General features: G+C 36.4%; 1 protein-coding gene across 1 annotated transcript in view; it reads left to right on the top strand.

The window, feature by feature from the left end:
* Positions 1-11,105: 11,105 nt before the first annotated feature.
* The window catches only part of PSMD14 (proteasome 26S subunit, non-ATPase 14), a 46,315-nt gene continuing 35,142 nt past the window's right edge, over positions 11,106-22,278 (top strand). The window contains exons 1-4 of the mRNA XM_036386779.2: positions 11,106-11,208; positions 14,387-14,436; positions 16,034-16,121; positions 19,003-19,054. Coding sequence (XP_036242672.1) covers positions 19,007-19,054 — 48 coding nt within the window. The 5' untranslated portion in view covers positions 11,106-11,208; positions 14,387-14,436; positions 16,034-16,121; positions 19,003-19,006. The remainder of the gene's footprint in view (positions 11,209-14,386; positions 14,437-16,033; positions 16,122-19,002; positions 19,055-22,278) is intronic.

Genomic DNA, 22,278 nt, shown 5'->3' with positions numbered 1-22,278 from the left:
AAGAGCATCTAGTTTATAAATACTTATCAGTTCATTTGATTGGAACATATCTGTCCCATAAAAAGCAGGAAAATCTTTCTTAAAGTATGAAGTATTACATTACACACAAAACCATATAAAAATATTAATCAATTTTCCTCTTCAAATACTTTTCATGTGTGTTTTAGAAAGACTTGATTACTTTACACAAACCACACAGCTGCAATGCCATCATAAGGTAGAACATCTTGCCTCTTTTTAATACATTACTCTATATAAGCACCCTCACAAAGACAGCTTGTGAGCTTTTCACAAATTATAATAATGGAACCACCTACATGTATATCAGTGCTGACAGATCTGGATCATCTTATTTTCACCTGCAGTAAGTTCAGAGTCAGCTAAAAACTAAATTATACAATGAACAGCTTTGTTGTAGGAATATGCATGGCCTTATTTTCCACCAACATTTGCAGAACAAATGCATGCAGCTAGCATAGATATTTAATGTAAATGGTAATAAATACTAGTGAATTTACAATCTCTTTTTTTTAATCCAAATTGAAGATAAAGTCCATCAATTTGGGGTTTTTTACATGCTGCTCTATAGATGGATGGTTTTGTCTATATAGATGCACACCTGTCCAGCAGCCATTATCTGCAATAGATTAATGAATAAAAAGGAAAATGTATCCAAAAAGTTCTTGCTGTTAGTTGAAATGAGTAATTTCTTCATATGAAGAATGATGAAGAATTAACTAAAGATGAAGAATTAACTAAAGCAGAATTTTGTGTTCAGCTACTACACTAAATGCCATAAAATTTTGATGACTATTTGAAATCAAGACCTTTACTGTGTGCTCTTCTGAAAGGCAGTGACACTTTTCTGGTCTAAAATTAGAGGACTGCCAGCTGACATGATCATGCCACTCTGGAAGACCTAAGTTTTAAATACCAATAGTGACCAAATATAGACCAATAAGACCAAACACTGGTCTCATGTTATGCCAAGGAAGGTTTAGACTAATCATCACTGAAAGTGTGGCCAAGCACTGAAATAGGATGCCCAGGGCATTGGTGGAATCACTGATGAAAAATCATGTTGATGTAGCACTCAAGGACACGTTTTAGGGTTGAAGGTGTTAGGTTAGCTGTTGGGCTCAATATTAGGGGTCTTCTCCAACATAAATGATTCTGTGATTCTTCTTCCTTGGGCATTGTAGAATGATTTATGCAAGGATGGCTTCAGTCACATAGAACATGTTGTAATTCAGAGGGGAAAGAAAGCATTACTCACAGTGTTTCCTTGTTTTTGAAGATGTACCTGAACAATTTTTTCTAAAGAAATGTAAATATATATTTATATTTCATGTTTTCATTTATTTAATGAAAACATGAAATAAATTTGTGTGCAATACTGTGTAATAATACATGCCTTCCCCTCCTACTGGCAATGTAAAAAACCCCAAAACTATTGTTCTTCAGTAAGCTCTAAGAAAGAGTCTATTTAGCACTCTTAGCTTCTGGGGAAAAAAAAGCACCGTCTTTCATCAACTACACTAAGATGAAAAAGACTTCAAAGGGCAAAATATCTGAATGTCCAAATTTAGGGAGAGTGCATTCTTCCTCCATAAAAATACCACTTCATTCAAAATATTAAAGATAACTCCTTCTTCTGTCACAAGAAAAACTTGATGTTAAGTTTTTTTTCCTATTTGTGCAGTAAAAATGCTAGAACCAATGAGAAACAAAACTTAACTACACCACACAGCACATAATTATAACAACACATGAGTTAAAAAAACTCTTACACTATCGTATTGATGACATGAATATAATCCACATCAGCCCAGTATATCTAAAACCAAGTTTCCATTACAAGAGAAGTATCTAAACTAGCTAGAACTTTACTGGTAAGCAGTGAAGAAAGTTTAACAAATGTTCAGGAAATGAAGACCTCAAAGAAGCACCAAAAAATTAGAAGGCCTACACCATGTTAATAATAATAGCTTACCAGCTTTAAGTATAATGATTGTTTGAAAACTAACTGCAATATCAAAAGTATTTTCAAGGAATTCAAACCACAATTACTTTTCACACAGTGAGAGACCCTATTCTTATGTTTCAAGACAGTTGGAATGGCTTGCATTTTTAAAATTGTTCCTTAAATATTTGTGTGCATAACAATATCAGTCACATAAAAGTAGAGATCTAGACTGGACAATTTCCATATTGTCAGCAAAATAAAAATTATGAAAGCTTCAAACTGTTTTCTCAAAAATTACAAGTAGAAAACATTCCCTTAAAAATTGTGTCCCACACAGGTGGTCAGAAGAAATTATTTAAAACACCTGGACTTTAGACCCAATTTTTATGCTTATTTGAACACATTATTTGATAGTCTATATGTGATGATCATTACTGGTAATTATTTTTCTCTTACTTACTTGAGAAATAAAACATAAAAGATTGCATAAAGAAAATTTGAATGAACTGGATTTGAATGTTTTTCACTGGGATGGAGATCTTAAAAGGTTACTGCTTATGTACACCATTAACAGTATATTTTGCTGTCTTCCATTACACAGGAACAGAGCCTGGTTTACCTACCACTTATTTAAACAATATTAACTATTTGTATATTACTGCTACTACAAAATCCCAGATCTATTACTGAGAACAAAGTCAATGGGTAAAGTGGAGCACATTTGACCTTTAAAAATATTTGTAAAGTTTTCCTCTTTTCTAGACGGAGAGAGATATTTTGCTGAGTGGTTAATGAATTCAGACACTGACCATTTGACCTGGGTTTTTGAAAGTAATTAGCAGCTCCAGTTACCTGAAAGATGGAGCTAAGATGAGCAGGCAGTTTTAAATCAGCACATTTCTAATTAAAAATGATGTTATTTACAGTCACTCGATAGACGTTGTAAGCATCTGTGCTCATAAAGAAATATGCAACAAAGGATTGATGATTTCTTAGAGGCTATCCACAGTGCCTGAAAATAACAAGTGAAGGATGTTGAATATAAAATTGTTATAAATATAAATAACAAATATATATGTAATTGTTAGCTGGAGGAGATTCTGGCTCTTGCTTAAACATATTTTTCAGGTAAACTGAAAATGTGTAATTTAATTAATTTCTATATCCAAGTTTTGTGGAGAAAGGAAAGGTTTTCAACAATGAGTGTAAAATTAAGCTAAAAGGAGCAGATAGTTTATTGGCTTGTTGGACTAATACTGAGAAGGGTATCACAAAAGGACAACAGTGTAAATTTTAAGTATACAAACACTACTCAAAAACTCCAAGTTCCTAAAATACACAAAAGTAGTATCAGGTTCTGTGGCATGAGGTCGTTACTAGGGAGTATAATTGCTGTTACAAAAAGATTCTCGGGATCATCACCATTGCATTTATTCCACCCTAAATTCCCTACTGCAAATATGCCATATGGATAATCACATTATATTTCAGATATATTAAACATATGTGAAAACTAGTCAAATACTCCAAAGGATTTTTAAAGTGCTGACATTAACTTTGTGACCTGTGGACTACAGTAAAAAAGTGTCTGTGGAGTATTCTTTGTCCTCAAACTACGTTTCTGATGCAACTCCTTGTCCACTGAAATTTTGATGACTTTCTGACTCAAAAGAGATTGAAAACTACTGCCATATACTGACATACATAGTGGGAACTAAAACAAGAGCCAAAGCAAACTTTAAGATTTGAGCTAGTATCAAGTTTGAATATGACCAAAACCAGGTAGCAGATCCTGAAGCAGTTTCTTGGACTTCAGTAATTGGCCATTCATGTTTTTGGATTAAGTTATCTGGGTATCAAACCAGTTACATTGACTTAATCAGGTGGGTAGAAAAGCCAGTAGTCTCAAGACAATTCAAGATATTTCTCTACTGTAATAATTCAAATCCACTTTCTTCAAAATTAAAGAATGTGTATTGTATTACATTTTAACAACCCAGCCACCTAAATACCAGTAATACAACAGTTAAAAGGTCTAATGAATACTCCTTTTTCATTATCTGGTTTCAATATTTTTATTTAATTACAACAAGCTTTTGTATTTACTTTTGCCTTGAATATTGTTCTTACTTGAATTTAGACTCATTTTTATCTGTGAAATAAAATATAATAACTTAGACAGTGCTGTGCAGACTAATTTTTAAACAGTAAGCATAAACAAGGGAAGTGCACTTACTCTTTTTAACAGAGTAACTAAATATTAAATAGAAATAAAATAAAGTTGAAATTTAATTTTAAAAAATTAATTATATTTAATTTAATAAAGTATTCAAAGAACAAATCAATGATGCCTTAAGCACCTGATACTGACAGCTGCCTCATCAGTTCTCAGGAATTTGAAAAAAATTTGCAAATCATTTTATAAAACAATAGCATGTGCAAGTGTAATATTTGCATCCACCTTTTCTGCATGGATAAAGTGTCTCACTCTTTGATCATCTTAGCAAAAAAAATCTGGAATGCATAGCATTTTTCACATCCTACCTTTGCAGAGAAAAGGCTTAGGTTCAATTGGTGCTTGAAATGATCTCTGGACCTGGAATAAGACAGGAAAAAAAAGTATTTAGTAGCCAAACTAAAAGAACCATGACCTCCTAAATGAATAAAAAACCCTGGAGGCATATTAATTAAAAAAAAAAAAAAAGTTGAAATTAGAAATCTGGGCAGTACTAAAAGCTTCTCCAGATCCCTTCTACAATGGAGACTAAAACTGCCACCACATGGATCCAAATATTTAGGTCTCCAAATACCAACTGTTACAACACATAATTAAAGTCAGTTTATAGCCTTTAATCGACATAATCAAGTAAGCTAGTGAGATGAGAAATCACTACTGTGTTTATTTATGGCACATAGCCAATATAACTAAAATAAGGATGTAGCCTTACCTGAATAGTTTATTGCCAATTGCAAGTACTGTGCCTATCCAAATTACATTTCTCTCAGTGTTTGTAAGAAGCTTGTCTATCCAGTGTAATAAAGTCAGGAAGAGCTACATTTCTGATAATTTGGGTACTACAAGAATGAAAGTAACCTTTTCTATCTACTTCTAGTATTTTTTCTGTGATCAACACAGAGAAAAAGGCACAATCACAACTCCACAGACTGTGCACAGTCAAAAAACAATTATGTTATATTTTATTTTGCTTTTCCTTCTACCAATGCCTTGTGTTTCAGAAAGCTGAACTGGATGAAGTATAACATATATGTTTAATCAATAAAATAGCTGTTTTTCTAAACCAATCAAGGAGGAGAAATATCTAATTTATCTTAGCTAGCTATTAATAAGTTGTATTATCTCAAAAAAATTCCAAATATAACTGGGCTCAATAATGACTTAATGTTTATAAGGACAGTAGAGAATTCTATAAAGGATGACAGAAAAAAGAGCCAGGGGAATGAAGAGGAAAAAATGCCACTGTGTGTACCTTGAGGGGCTGCAAGAACTGAAACCATCCTAAAGATAAGAGTCAATATATCTGATTGATAACTTTCATAATTATGAAGACTGTATAGAAGTCACAAATTTAATGTCTAAGTTTAATACATTATTTTGTATTTACCTCCAGTTTCTATTTAAGTAGAGAGTACAGGTTCCTCACATCCCAAGTCATAGGGTAAATTACAAATTATGAACACACCTTATTTTGTAGTGGTACCAAGACTGCAAATACTTTATTCTCTGCTATATTTCTGTGATTAGTAGAGTAATGTAATCTCTAAATCTCAGATTTATTTGATTTATGCAGAATTCTGTAGAATGAAGCTATTTAGGAATTCTTTATTACTTTTGTATCATCAGAGAATTTTCAAAATCTGCAAATTGCAATCCTGTTTGTGAGGTAATTTCAAAGGTAAATGTTCTGGCCCAGCAGAAAATCTGATTTTATAGAATAGCATCATCCCTACCATCCTTTAAATCAGCCATTGTAATCACCGTTGTCACCCGTTATGTCCTCCAGCAGCGCAGTCACAGAAGCTTTGCTTAGGCAGATCTTTATAAGTTGAGTTGAAAGCAATTTAATTTTGGCAAAATGGCTGCTTTCATTGTATACAGGACACCGAACCTCTTGTGTAGGACCTTTTCACCATGTTGTGATTGATTTTACATCTATTGAAAACAAGTCTGGTCTCTGCCATTTGTTTACCCTTGTATTCTCTCTTTATGCTTTGGTATGCATTTTTAATTAGATACACTCCAGTTCTTTCACCACTAGCTAACACTTTTATTTGGGAAGCAGTCTTTACTAGCCCTGCAAATATCCGCTGTTCTTTGCAATGTCAAGTCCTTTTCTCACCTTGCTTTGACTTGGTTATCACTTATATCACAAGTAATTCATCCATCTGTTAACTGCTCCAATTCACATTACTTGGCTTTATTTTAAAGATCTTAACAATGGTCAATGGTCTCATCTGGCAGCTGGTTTCTTGTAAAAAATGTGCCTTTCCCAAGTGACATTCTTGTGAGGATCAAAATATTCACTGAATGGGTTTTTATCTAGCAGTTTACAGGTCCCTCAGGCTCTCCATAGAACATATTGTATATACCCAGAGCTTTGGGCATGCCATGTGTAGCAATGTAGAGGACTTCACCTTCTTCAATTTTATTTCACTCTTCTCCAGCTTTCTGTCATGTTATCTTTACACATTGTTGGTTAATTCCTGTAAAAAAAAAAATATACGTATCATGCATCTACATGATTGTTTAAGTTTGCATCCAGAGTGTGCCTTTAAAGCAAAACCTTCCAAGAAGCAAACTAAAGTTTGGGAGTGCTGGAAGTAGATTCTCTCATTGAAACATGGCAGAGCAGAAACATGCTTCATACAATTTGGTTGTAAATGGGCATTCATCCTTGGGACACAAGTAGAGCTATCCAAAGTAGAAAATGCTAACAGAAATGTATCATGCCAATTTAGCCCCACACATTTACTCCTAGTCTGTACTACTCCCTAACACAGACATAACCACCGAAATAATTGAAATTGTCTTTGTTGGTTTGCTCTCACTACCTGAAATTGGTGAAAAGCATTATATCAATTACACAGCACTTCTATAAAAGTAATGTTCAGCCCAATCAGAAATATCTTAAGTACTAAAGGAAGTACAAAATTAATTTTTATTGTGCCACAAATAAGGGGGAAATCACCCACTGAATAAAGGGGACGGGAAAAAAAAAGGTGTAGTGGGATTGCATCCCACAGCAATCCAGAAAAAACCCACAGTATGTCCACTTTACATACCACCTTTCTCTTAATTTACAGTTTTCAATTTACAGTCTTCTACACAGTTATTTAAATAAACTGTCTCTCACAGAGTAGCACCTTTGCAATTGCCAGGGACACAAACCCACTTCTCTGTTTCCTCATAAAAATTTTCCATAGACACCCCCAACACAAGCATTTCCAGCAAGACTGATTTTTTTCTTGGCCTTATCTTCTCCAGATGGTTTGTAGATAGTTCTCACAACTCAGCCATCACTTTAAATAGACTTAAAAAGACAAAAGTCCAGTTTCCTTTAGGACTGCATGTGCAACTTGTGGCTGGTGAAATTTCCAATATAAACAAGATCTTTTGGCACCAACTGGAGGGGGGCTGGGGCTGTGTATGGCTCACTGTAAGGAATGTTTGCTTTCTTAATATCCTCTCCCTTCTTAAATGGGATGGATTATATCCAAATACATTGTTACCATTCTTCTCACTCAAACTGACTTTATACTTGTCATACTTTAATGGGCAGGTCTGTGCTCTGCAAGAGATGCAAATAGTTTTGTTTGCAGGTTTTCAATAATCATATGTTTCATGATTAATGAAGCCTCTGTCGAGCCTCTAACAGCCTTCTGCAGCTGATTGTAGAATTGTTGAGGAGTCTAAAAAAAGTAATCTCACTCATATACTATCTTTAACTAATCCTGTAAAATTTTATTCATTGTTTGTGACAAGACTTGCTATTACTCTGCGTGCAGCAAGGAGTTGATCAAGCATTGTACAAGCTGTTGGGGATGTCACAAAGGTCACCATCAGCACTTCTAACGGAGTGAGTGCTTGCCAAGGATAACAGAAGAAACCATTTCCCCATTTACAGGTTTGCCAAGACAGAGTTCCAGTCCATTCCCAGGGTGAAAGGCTGCAGTTTAAAACACTATTATTCCTTCATTACATTTTCAGTGTATAACTACCAAACATAATTCTAAATCAATCAATAAAATAGTGTGCTTCTGGCTCTACTACCCTCTCACAAACAGGATGTCAGTTCTTCCACTGCTTGAAGTATAGTCATTTCCCATGCTCTGTTCTTCATGTTTAAACATAGAAAACAAAAATATCCACAAGTCCAATGTTTTGTTCAACCCACAGTGCATCAGGTATTCTAACACCAGGCTTTCTGAAACTGTAACTTCTGTTGGGTTTGTTTGGGATTTTTGGTGTTATGATTTTGGTTTTTTTTAATATTATAACTTAGTCCCGGAGAATTCCTCCTGTCCTAGCACAAACAGCACTCTCTACACAAATGATGTGCCAGAAAATTGTGTCCAATCTCTCAGTGCATTCTTCACGTTCTACACGCCTTTCTTAAATTTTGCCACTTAGCCATGTGAAATTGCATTATTTAATTACAGAGCCTCAGAAATATTGCTGCTTTAATCCAATCACAAACAGATTTGAAGGGAAAATTATATACCAGGAGATAGGAAAAAAATGATTGAGCAAGTCTCTTAGCAAGTCTGATCTCTGTTGATCACTTCACTACAAACAAGGACAGGTTAGCATGTGGAAACCAGGAAAAATGTAAGGGTCCAATCAAAGCTAGTTTTTACCACTTATAAGAGCCATCCAAGTAATAAAAAAGGGAACAAACCTTGAACATTTTCTTGCACTGCATTACTGCAAATCAATAAATAAAATCTTCTATAGATTAGCACTGGTTAGACCAAAACAATGAGGGATTCGGTAGCATGCGAGAGAGTGCCCTTCAGATTAAATGACAATTTGGAAGTGTTTAACAACATATGGTCTCTTTTCTTTGACATATATGATTAAGAATATATCATTTTTATATAAAAATATAAAATACCATCTGTCATAAGTTCCAACCATGATACTGCCTCTATATATCCAATTAATTCACTATACTTTCTAGTGTAAATATTTCTCCTATTTTTTCATTTTTCTTTTTCTGTAACTATATTTATTTATAAAATTTCAATAAATGTATATATTTAAAAAGTCAATACTATGACTTGAAATGTAATTAGGAATAACAATGAAAGTCTGTTTCACTTTCTATTTCAAAGAAGGGCCAAATTTTCAAGTGGTTTGAAATGTCATTGCTCATTTAAATCAGTGGGTATAGGCATATTATAAAGATTTAACTATGTTGTTTTTCCTTATTATACACATCAACCCAGAGAAATACTCACTTTTCACAAATAAATACTTGTGTTTCTTTCTTTTTTCAGAAATGCAGGGTACTTTAAAGACACATGACTGCAGAATGAGAACCCAAATATAAGGGTATTGCTCCTTAAGGTGTCAGAATTCTAGTGAATATGGAGGAATAAATGGATTGCTCTCAAAACCATGGCAAAAACCAGCAAAATACATAATGCATTTCAATCCACTAAATTAATACTTGGGCTCATTAATTTGATCCAAAAGAAAAATCTTTGACCACATAATTATTACAATGACTTCTGAGAACATTAAGACATGCACAAGTCTCAAAGTACAGTCTTAAGACTATAGGAGCTAAGCTTTGCCAGGGTAAAAGAGGAAGGACTGTAACAGCCTGTTTGAAGCAGGGCGCAAGATTTCTTCTGTTTGAGACAAGCATACCCAGATAAACATATACATACATACAGACACACATATGTTTTGCTTTTGTTTCTGAGAAATTTGGTTGTGAGTGCACCAATAAATTATGCTAATAGGTTTAAGTAACGTGAGAAAGAAATTACTGACCCACAATTTAAACCACGTTTTAAATCTTTAGCTTTTAAAGAATCTTTTGGAAATTTTGACTCTCGAGATTCCCTCAGCCTAGCCCAAAAACAAAATGGAAGAGAAAATTATTTTGCTTTTCAAAAACATTGCCCCTCTTAAAAAGCAGAATACCATATAATGGTAATTCCCTTTCTCTTTCTTGGGATTAATTTTATACTTCATGGTATAAAAAAACTAAGATTTCTGTGTCTGCTGCAGTGTTGTGGAAGTGGTGACTATAGCTGTCTGAGGTTATTCCCATGTAATTTACAATTTAGTACCTTTTCACCTGCTCCTTGTAGTTGGTCTATGAGCAGAAAATGCTGATCATCTTCTAATATTAGATTCTCGGTCTTTAAAGGAGCTTTCAAATAAACCATGACACTCTTCTTGGTCATTCATGGCAGAAACTCTGTAGAGAGTCTAATAAATTGCTTGTGTAGGTTCTTAAGCTGTCCCAATACTTCCTAAAATACTTGCAGTATTTCAGTAACTACCTATAAATCAACTTCTAAGAATTTTTATTGCATTAGGCATAATAAGTTCACAAGGGATACTGAGATCTCTAACTTGTTCACGTGCTGTCGGGTAATGTACTCCTTTGGCTTTGTGTTTTCCTCTTTTAATTTACAACAGAGTTTTTGCTCCAGGGTTAACATAAGGGTAATAGAAATTCCAATTTGCTTCTCTGTTTGCACCATTCATCAGCATGTATGCTTTAATGTAATTATGTCCCTATTGTTTGGCCACAATTCCCATGCTTCTCCATTTCTGCTTGTGCTGATTTTACACATATGGTCACTCATATTTCTCTTGTCTAAATCCTCGTATTTTCTATAACACTGTTTTTGAGAGGAGTGCATGTGATACTGTTCCTATTACAGTAATCATTGTTTTATTGATTTGATGACTCAGTTGTTGGTTCTTCTGCCATCCTATGGCGTCGTTGCTTCAGCACTGGTGGCATTGGGCTGCAAAGGGACAAAATTAACCCGCAGCACTTTACAGCAAAGCAGTCCACGACGTTCGACTTCGGCCCGTTCCACCCACAGGCCGCGCCCCTCGGAGCTCTCCACGCTCAGAAGCTCCTCCCCGCCGGCCGCGGGGCCGGAAGCCGCTGCCGGGTGCCCTGTGAACCGGGAAGGGCTCGGTTTGAATGAGATCCGGCTGATTCACCGCGGCCCGTGCGGCTCTGGCCCAGGTGAGGGCCCGGCCGCCTCCGCGCCAGGGTGCTGAGGGGCCCCGCGGCGGCCTCTGCGCGGCCCGGGAGTCGGCCCGAGCGCCGGGCAGGGCCGCGGGCGGTGCGGACGGGCGCGGGACGGGGCGGGTCTGGCGGGCAGGGATCGCGCTGGGCCCTTGGCCTTTCCGCTGGGAAGTCCGAGCGCTTCGGGGTAGCGGGGACAGCTGCCAACGGGCTGGGGTGAGGCGGCGAGAGGGGCCGGGGAGCGGCGCCGGGCGGGGGTCCAGCCGCTGGAGCCGGACGGGCCTCGGCGCCGCACGGGCCCCAGGGCCCGGCCGCCTCCGCCCGGCCCGCTGCGGCCGCCCTTGTTCGGCAGCGCCCGGCGCGGGTTCGTGCTGCGGGCAGAGCGGGGCTCTGTGCTCTGTGCCCTGCCAGAGGCACCTCACGGGTGGCAGCGCTGCTGCTCCCGGGGTGCAGTATTGCCCCGATCCCCGGCAGTGCAGCTGAAGTTAGAGGGGCACGGGGGGAAGTGGAGGCAAAGCACTGGTTGGGATACCCGAAGGGGGAAGAAGCAGAATTAAGTAGAGAAGAAGCAATAATCAAAAATTAACAGCGCTGTTTCTAGTATGTAGCTGATTTAAGTAATGTTTGTGTAACAAATTTGTGTCATGTAGTTGGATACTTGTAAACAGTGTGGTGGCGTCATGTCTTAAAGTTGCAGTTGTTTTCTGTATGCCGTGGAAAAACAGCAAGCCAACAGGGATTGAGATTTACTTTTTAAAAAGAAGTTTTATGTAAATATATCTCAAAGCTATATAGAACTGAAATGGTACTAGGCAAGCTGAAAAGTCTGATAGATTTGTGTCCATCTAAAAGCTGTCAGCCCTGGGAGTCCAAGATGTCCTGTATGCCTCAGGTGGGGAGTAAACTTGGAAGAAGATTCTGTGGAGCAGAGCATTCACTGTTTGTGACCATATTGAGACAATGAAAAATATCTGTTTGTGAAGAAATTCAGAAATTGGCTAGCATATAAATTGCTTCTGAATCACTTAGTGTGACTTTGAATGGCAGGGTTTAACCTGTAGCTTAGTGGGAAATGTTGAGTTCCGTCATCTGTTGTAACATGCCATTTCAGTGATACTCATTTGAAAACTATGATTTAGAACATTATAAGTTAGAGAATACTTTAAAAATAGTATTAAATAATACCAGTATATAAATTAGTTTGTCAACTTTCTTGGAAGTGATTCACTCCTGACAAAAATTATGGAGTATAAACTAGTGGTTCCTGTAAGTACCTTGTAACATCTAGGATGATGGGATAGGGCAGGTGTTAAGGACACTGAATAATAGACAGCTGGTATGATGAGTACTTGCTGGCTACTGCATAGTTGCACAATAGTTGTGTGTCTCCTTGCCTTTCTGCAGAATTCAGAGAAAGCCATTACTTCATGTACTGCATAAAATTAAAATTATTTCTGTTGGTTTCTATGGCGGTGCAGTTGTTAATGAAACTTTGCTTATCTGTAAGTTTGATGTGAATGTACTTCAGTAGCTTTAAAGCAGTCTGAATCTGTGTTACTGAAGTAACTCCAGCTCAGCAATGAATGTAGTAGAATTAGGTTTGCTGTACTTTTGGAAGTCAGAAAGCAGAGTCTGGGAAGCTGACCTGCAAACCACCTAATCCAGCTTGGGTCTACTGAGAGTCAGGTCTGTATGAAATAGGGCCTGGGTTTACAGAGCTGAGCACATTATGGAAGCAAAGCAAGAGTCATGTAACTCTGGGCTTGCACTACTGAGACTGCATTCATGCATAACATGATTAAACTCAAGCTTTAATGAACAGATTACTTAGAATTGATGGTAACATGTATATTTTTTTCTTCTTTTCCTACAAAATATATAGGAAGATAGACTAGCCTACCCCCTCCTCCACCTTTTCACATGTGAAGTCTCTGTTCAGGTTTGATGACTTTAACTGCAATGAGTTTTTTTTCTTGGTGAAATAACGTTTTTCTGCAATGTGCACTTTCTCAGCTGATTTACCTCTCTAGCTGTTTATCATCCCAAGTGAAGCTGAAATGGTTGCAGTTGCACAAAAAACCTTGAGCCATTTCTGAGCACTGTTAATAAAATTGTTTATCATCTGCTGTGTGTAACTCCTCAATAGGATGTGGAAGTGCTTGTACAAAGCTTGTTGTGTAGTCTCAGGTGGAGAAACAGAGTTACCGAAGATGAAATGATTTGCATCAAGTCTCTCAGTGTACAAATTGCAAAGTAAATTGCTGTCACCTGTGTGTAGCCTGATACTCCCTCCACTAATAGGGCAGTTTAGTAGCCATTGTTTTCTATGTATGTCAAAGCTGATTTTGATATTTATTTCTCTACTAACTCAAAAGTTGCCAAACCAGGAGAACCCTCTTTCATTGAGGGATCACATCGTGGAGTGTTAATGCTAGATAAAAATAGTGCACTGTAGTGTGAAACTTATGTGTCTCATGCAAGGAGATAGAGTAATTTAAGACTGTTTCAAGTTGATTTCAAAATACATGCTGCAACATGCCAAGTATAAACACAGTAGCTATTGGCTTATACCTATATGTGGATACACATTTGTGCATGATCCTTTTATATAACTTCATCCCTATGCTACCCAAGAAAAAATGTTTTCATTATTAAAAGTCTGAATTTAAGTGACTAGAAAATACCAATGAACAGCTGAGTGGTGAACCAGAGCTCTCCAAATGGGCAACTCTTTCCAATTATTACAGTTACCTAACAGCAGTATTAGGAGCAAATATTAGACATGGGTTTTAAAATTTCTGTTTCCCAATCAGTTTTGAGATGCTGTCTGTATACTCTCACTGCATTATTAGTATTAACTATTTTTCCCTTTTGAGGTAAGGACAATTAAATAAAAATTGCAGTAATGGAAGTCTGGATTTTTAAATAACATCCAATGACCAAGCTTATTTTAGTTATGGTGTTTTGAATCATGGACACACACAGAGAAGCTATTTAATTCTTTTTTTTAACCATTAGTTACTGTATTAATTTCAGCGATGAGTGCATGTCATCCAAATCCCGCAATGCACCAAAATGCAAGTTAATTATGATAATTGTCCTTCTGTATTTTTTCTGATACAGTTACTTCCTTAAAGTTACACTTTAAACAGAGACTGTTAACTCTTCCTTACAGACAGAAGGAAACAATCAAAATACCTTTTGCCAACTTTGGAAGGAAAAGAGGTGAGATTTACTGTGAACTGTTTGTTTACTTTTCTGGCTTTTTTTTGTATGTATATATAATGTATAATGTAAGTATATGTGTGTGTGAAAGAATATAGGGTAAAAACCAACAGAGAAGTTGCTAATCAGCCTAGCTTTTTGCACTTTGTTGCACAGATAAGATTCTCAGCTGTAGGTTACCTTTTGTGCCTCGCTGGGGAACAGACCAAGCTCACAGAGATTTGTTTCTTTCATGTCTTTGTAAGTTAGTGGGGAAGGGAATGCAAGACCTCTGGGTGGTCAGGTGGCTAAAGGTGAATAACCCAGGCCCAGTCGAAATAGTAGCTGCAGTTCTGTTGTAGCTTGTGCTACTGGCCCTTGTGGTCTCTCCTGGATCATTTCCTTCTGCAAAGCTGGCAGGAGGATAACTTTCCATTCCACTTGTCAGTGATTTCCACTGTCAGCACTGAGAAACTCTGACTTGCTCTTTCTCTTCCAACTTTCTGGGAAGGTGAACACATCCTCCTTTGCTCTTGTGCTACTTTGAGATAAGCTTCAAAAGGGTCTCAGTTAAATTGCCACAGTTAGTAAAAAACAAAACAAATCCCCCCACCCAAACAAAAAACTGAAACAAACCCCCAAAACCCACAGACATTCTTTGAGCAGCTTTAGCTTAAAGAATGATTTGACAGAAATGTCTTCTGGAGCCTGTATTAGTGTTAAAAGCAATCAGCTTTTCCAAGACCTCTTTTTCTGTTATGCCAAGACAACTATTTCTGGGATGCAACGTGAAGCCTCTCAGAGAAGTGAACAGGGTTAAACCCAGCGTTTTTGATAGCCTCTCAGTTTGCTGCAGGGCTGCACAAATGGCTGTCCTGGCAGTACTGAGAAAGCAGCATCAAGTTGGTGAGCAGCAGCAGCTTCCTCATTGCTCCTTATGTTAACACTGACATTGAAAAAAAGTCTATCAAATCACAGCCACAGATCATTTCACAGATCTGTTTCAAAACACTGCTCTATGAATGATTGAGTGGAGGCAATTAATGGGCAGTGTTCTCAGGGAAGAGGATAACATGAATTTTAACTCCTAAATTGAATGTGAAGCAGCCTTTCTCTACCTGAATTTGGGCAAATCTAAAGATCTTTATCACTTTTCCAGTCACACCAACCACTCCTGCAGAAATAAACAGGAAAGCTTTCTGTACCTGCAGACTGCTCTCACCCTTGGTGCTTAGGGGCATCTTAGCTACAGCAAGAGCTTCAAAAATAGTAAAAAACCACAATGGTTTCAGTTTCTAACAGCATTTAAAATGATCAATTAGCTTTAAATTGCTTAAATGAATTATTAAAATATTTTGAGCATTTAATATTAAAAATGTTGAGAAAATTGGAAGCTTCTTGCAGGATTATGGATACTTGAGTGAGACATAGCATGTACCACTTCTAGGAATTGTATGGTAAAGGGGAAAAAAAAAGCCCAGTAAACATTCTTTGGGTTATTCTTCAATGGTGCCTTGTCCTTTTTCAGCTTATCAGTGTAACATTTCCTTTTTACATGTGCCATGGTTTTTAAATTTTACTAGGTTTCTACCTTTCTCCTTTCTATTTCCTTCTACAGGAAAGAGACCTACTGGTGTCATCTTTACAGTCAAAAAGTGGGAGCTGCTGCCAAGTTTGTTCTGTGAGCACCTCTTGCTGAGCACCAGGTCAGAAATGTATAGTTGTTTTATTTGTAAAGGCTAAAGTTAGCTTCATTAATGTCTAAAAATTTCCCTTAAGCTGTTGTAAGGCTAACAAAAGCATTGTTGGAGAAATGGAATTTATAGCTGAAATAATATTTAGATGGATTAATAAAAATTAAAATCTGTTTTGGTGAATGTATTTCATTAACTTAAATTTTTCAGACGTTTACACATCTCAGTAAACAAACATGTTTAGGTCCATATAGACTATAGCCTACTAAAACATATTCAGTTACAAATAGGCAGGTAAAGCATTAGCTGCCAAAACTGTAACCAGAATCTTGTCATGGAGCTAGTGAAATAATTTGCAGTGCATCTAGAACTGTGTTTTGGAGATTTTCTGTCTGTTCTGCTGTCTTGAAAATCTGAATATCTCAGTTCAGTGGCTGTTCTGTGGGAAATGTTAGGTGTCTGTAATACAGTGAGATGTTGTTGTAAAGTTATGCTGATAAGTAGTCAGTTTGTTTAACACTTTTATCTAATCCAACTCTGATATGGCAAAATATATGGCTTTTATAAATGATGTACTATACTGTTGGGTTAGAAACTGGAGTAAACTGTGTAAATGAACTATTAATTAGTATGAGCTATTGCTTTTCCCTTCTTTTATAGGATTTGTTATTTATTTATTATTTCTTAAATGTACATAGGTAATGTACCTCATCAGTTGATGGAAGTTGCTGTAATTGTCAGAACTATCAGTTTTAGGGTTACCAGTGTAGAGACCAGAAGTTTCTTAAAATAAATGAACAGCCATGATGGATTAAAATAATAGTTTTAGGACCTTAAACATAGTTCTCAGTTACTCTTCAGCCCTCTTTAGTGACACAGAAGATGAATCATTGTGAGTTTCAATGGAGGAGTATCTACCACAGAGGAGTAACATGAACTGTAGTTGGCGTTAATTTGTGGTAACATTGTGACTGTTTTATTGAAGCCATTTAACATATGCTTACATAATATCTTTAAACAGCAACTTAACCTTTCCAAGGAAATCCTCCAACTTGATTTGGAATTTATTGTAGTTCAGGATAGAAAAGCATATACACTGTGTGCAGCTTTTGCCTCTGAAAAAGAAGCTTGGTGTCAATGACTTACTGAAGAAGTTAAGCATAACCACTGACCCTTTAATAAACTCCTTTTTGATTTATATGGTGCCAGTGGAGTTTTAAGAAAGTACTTACTGCTAGGTGAGGCTGCACTTGTTGGATTTGCAGGTTCTACAAAATCAAGAGAGTGAATCCTATTAAATGAATAGCCTGATAGTTGACTGAACTGGGAAAGTGAATTTAACAAGTCAGGCAGGTATTTCTGATCAATGTATCTTGGCTATTGTTAAGTTATTGAAGTAGGAAGAAAAATGCTGCTTCTTTATGTGTTTAGCAGCTTAAACTATTTGTTTTAACCTTATACTGAAATAATACTTGTTGGTCTTTAGCCAGTAAGAATTCTAGCAAATATCAGAAGAAATTATGAAAATGATGGTGACATTCACCTTCAGCATGAAGATTTTTTCATATACAAAGCAAATATATTTTTCAAGTTCTTTTGCATAATTATTTCAAAAGAAGGCTATTAAATAAGTATTGTTAATGTAATCTGAACTCATGTATGTAATTATGTGTAATGTGACATCTGCTTGGAGGATGAATGTATTTTGGAAATCTTATTTGGTGTTCTCAATTGCTTTCAAAGCCTGAACAGGCTTTGTTGTGTTGTATTAAAACTTCTCCAGTTAAGACCATAATTTTTGATGCTGTGCTTTGTATCTTCTATTTGACAAATAAAATAAGCTAGTAAAATTTTCTGATTTTGGCTACAAATGCACCTTGGAAATTGCTTGATTTGATGAAAACAGCTGTTTAAAAATTAATATTTAGTAGGCCTTTTAAAAATTTTATGGATAAGTTTTGTTGTATAGAGCTAAGAAGTTGAAAAAGCCAAGTGGTAAAGTTCTGTTAAAGCTGGGGCAGAACCTGTACCTAGGTATCCACCATGAAATTGTAGATGTCTTTTCAACAAGAGAAAATGAAGAAACTGTAGAGAAAGAAACAGCAGTGTAATTTTTTTGGTTGGGCACCTTAGCAGCCTTTATTCCTGGGGATCACCCCCTTGAAAGTTACAAGACACACAAACTGATGCTTTTTATTTTTTTTAAGGAAGACGTTTCATTGATTGGAATAATCTTGCACTAAAGCACTGACACATGCAAGACTGGGAATGTATTAAATGACTGTACTGTCACTAGTCTTCTAACTATATACACATTAAATGTTTACTTTACAGTATTTCTTTTAGTATAATGAGTTCATTAAAAAAAAGCTTTTGATGCTAATTCAGAGATCCATAATCTGCTTAGTGTCTTTCACATGTAGTTTTGATGATAACTGACAAGCTGTAAGTTAATTAGCGCGGAACTTACTAATGAGGATGCTAAAATCCTTACTTTAAGATTTTTATTGATGATTTCTGAGCAAACGAAAGTAAATTCAGTTGTATATCTAATAAGTTTTAGGAACTTTCTGGCTGTAGGTACTGATCATAAGTAACAAAAATCCCCCAATTAATTGACTGATTGGAAAGTTTTGAGAAGTTTGACAAGAGTGTTCATCTTCAGAAATGGGGATAACCCAAAACCAAAGCAATAAAGCAAAGTCTGTTAATTAGCATGGAAGACAGCTTCTTGAATTAATATGTGGTGTTAATTAACAGGAAGTCTGATGTTGTGTTGTAATTACCACCAATATTTTTGACATACTGAGTGACTGAAGGTGAATTATATAGATAACAATTTAGTAAACATTTCGAGCTTGGGAACATTTTTCCTTTGTTTCTGTTTTTCTAGAAATATGGATAGACTTCTGCGACTGGGAGGAGGTATGCCTGGGCTGGGACAGGTTAGTATATAGCTTGTCAATCTTTTCTTTAAAATTAATAAATTCTGGAGTGTTTCTTCTATTATGCTATCATATTTTAAAACAGCATCAAAGAAACATTGTTCATAGTAATAATCTCTGACTCAAGAGATTTTATATGTGTATGCATATTTTTGTTACAACCTGGCCTTTTTTTTTTGTGAATCAGTATGTGTGTTGGCACTAAGTTTACAGAATGTCTATAAACCTTTATTTTTGTGTCTTGAGCATTTTAAAATTCATATTGAAAAGCATTGGAAACACATAATACATTTTTTTAAAAAACAGTTTCCAATTATATGGATTTCCAGTACATGAAGGGTATTTATTGTAAATGGCCGAGCACATCCACTGCTCTTTATAAATAACATATTTCAGCTCTTGGATCGCATTGGGAATGGGGCATTATAAGATACTGAAGTGTATGTACATTTCAGGAGGTAATTTGAATTGAGTTTATCACTTGTGGGTAGTTGTAGCTTCCTGTATGTGTGTTTTATTGTGTCTCCTCTTGTCGATTGTTCTCACTTCTGTAACTACTCATGGCAAGAAGGCCTCCCTGACAGCTGTCCTGTTCCAGTGAGAGACCTATTCACATTGTATGGCTTCTCCTACCTCTACAGCAAATCCTAGTGCTTTTTTCCTTGATCAACTGACATGGCCAGCAGTCTTCAAAAATAAAATCAAGTTGATCTTGTTACATTGTGCTGATCGCTGTGGATACAGGGGGAAAATAATTAGGAATGTCTTTGTTTGGGGTCTGTAGGAAGAATTATTTCCTTAAGGAATTGGCTTCAGTGTCATTTCCTTTGTAGTCCTTTCCTTTGGTTGGCTGCAGTAGCTTCCTGGTCTCTTTCTAAGTCGAGAATCCAGACTCCTGTACTGGAGGAATCAGTTCTGTATGTCTTGGGCTTCAGGATGTGTGTTCAGGGTTGAAATTGCTAAACCCAAAGCTTCTTTTGGTTGTATATATTGTGTTTGTGTCCAGTATAACTACAGGAGCAGTTTAATACTGAAGCATTTGGTGAAATATTCTAGGCTGATCTACAGACTCTAAATGTTTTGCCAAATAAGCTGTAACTTTTGGTGCATAATTTTTTTTCCCCTTTTTATAGCTAAAATTCTATTCACGTTCTCTTAGTGAATCTTCAAGCCGCCCTCAGTTATTTTTAGTTTCACTTTCTTAAACAGTTATTTCTCTTGTTCCTCTGAGCTGCCAGCCTGCTTCATGACTCTTCATTTTTTTAACATCTGTGCAGTCTAATCTCTCAAGCTTTCACTTCTTAGTCCTCTCTGAACTTGACGCTTATCAAAGCTGTTTTTCAAATTTACTGTTAACTCTCTGCTGTTTTCTGAATTTTTCATCTTTAACTTGAAGCTTGCTAGAAAATTGTGGCAGACAATAGAACATAACATTCTGAGGAAGCTTGCTGAACTCTTCTGGTAGCTTTGGCCTGCAAAGCTGCTCTGTGTTTGTTTAAATATGGAATTGTCTCTTAAATGAGTTGATGAGTATATGTTAGATTGAAAAAAAAGCATAAAACTGAATTGCTCTTTACTCAAGTTGCTGCTTGCACTAGATGTCTTGACTACATTTGTAGTCTTTTGGTTTATTGAATCAGCAGGAAGGCTTTTCAAATAGGATATTTTTATGTCCTTAAAATAATGTGTTTCAAAGGACCTTGAAAAGTCACTTTATATTCTGAGTATCTATTGATGATAATTGAGATTGAGAGAAAATCCAGAGTGAATCAGATGTCTTTGAGATAGAAGAGAGGAGGAAGATATTCCTTGGATATATTTTGTAATGCTAGAAAGCAAAATTATTACCATTTGTTTGCACTAGAGTGTTTTAAGCAACAGAACTTTTTGTTCTTATTGCTGTGTCACAGTTGTTGTAAAGGTTGAATATAGTAAAAACATCTGACTGAGCCATTCTTGCCAGCATAAGAATCATCCGTATATATAGTCTGGTAGAAAAAGAGGCATTTTCAAAGTAATTTTATCACATAGTTTGGAGATTGCTTTTTCTTGTAGCTTGGGATCTGCTTAGCAAGAGGAATGCATCACATAAAGTCTAGTAAGGGTCTGTTTGATTTGCTTTGTAACTGATGTTAAAGTACTGGCAGATGCTTGGTGAGCACAGTTTCTGTTTGATCTCTGCCAAGGCATTCTTTCTCAGTGACCTGCTTGAGCTTCTTCAGCAGCAGTTACTTGGCTCTTTCCCCTTGGCAAAATTATCTCTTCTGGTTATTGTCTCATTTAGGGTTTCTTGGTCTTCCTATATTCTAACTCAGATATGTTATCCCAAATGCACTTTAAATTCATGTGTTTGCAATATGCTTTTCAAGTCTTTTGGTGTAGTGTATTACACTTGAGAACTTCTGTCACTGAATTTGCAGTTCTCTTTCCTTACTTCTTGCTCCTTCAGGATGCCATTGAGGGGTTGATTGGCCTGCAGGTGTCCAGAGGTGGTCACTGCTAAATCACATCTACCTTAAGCCTGTCTTCAAATGGCTAATAACCAAATCTTTAAGGAAGTAATCTTAAGCTGATACTTCAACAATAAACTTTCCTTCCAGTGACATGTGGCTTAGAAATCTTGAGGCATTTCTTCTCTTTTAACCATAGGTGGACAAAGGGCTGTCTTAGTAGGGCAGGAGGTGAACAAGAGAGGAGAAGGGAAGAGACTCTTAGAACTTTTGGCATCACATAAGCCATTCACTGTATTTTCTGGCAGTATGCTTGGTCATTAACTGTGTGTTCTTTTTATGGCAAGGTACCTGTGTTTAGTTTTGAACTTGATGCCAGAAGTAAGACCTCCTTTGGAACACTTCTTCATGCAGAAATTGTGTCTTACATGACTGGTGTTGTACCTGGTCCACAAGCTTGTTTTGTCTTGAGTTAAGGTTCTTGTGATAAATGCATAAGATGAGTGAATAAATGAATAAATGAAGCCTTTTAGAAAAGATGTAAAAAATTGAAAGGGTTGTGATGTCTCAAAATCTTATGACTTCAATGTTGCTCCTGTAGTTCATGGGAATTAAGATTTTGGCAAAGCCCTTGTTCTGCTTCACTTACATAGTCTCCTTTCTCTCTCCTTCTGCCCCTTGTCATGTTGGGTTTTTCTACTTATCTTCTTTTTCCTGAATCATTCTTTTCAGTTTGTCCCTCTGGAATACTGCCTACCACAGAATTTCACTGGT

Source organism: Molothrus ater, chromosome 7 (genome assembly GCF_012460135.2).
Source record: "Molothrus ater isolate BHLD 08-10-18 breed brown headed cowbird chromosome 7, BPBGC_Mater_1.1, whole genome shotgun sequence".
Taxonomy (NCBI): Eukaryota; Metazoa; Chordata; class Aves; order Passeriformes; family Icteridae; genus Molothrus; species Molothrus ater.
Note: the sequence above shows the minus strand (reverse complement) of the source record. Positions and strands in the feature narration are given on the sequence as shown.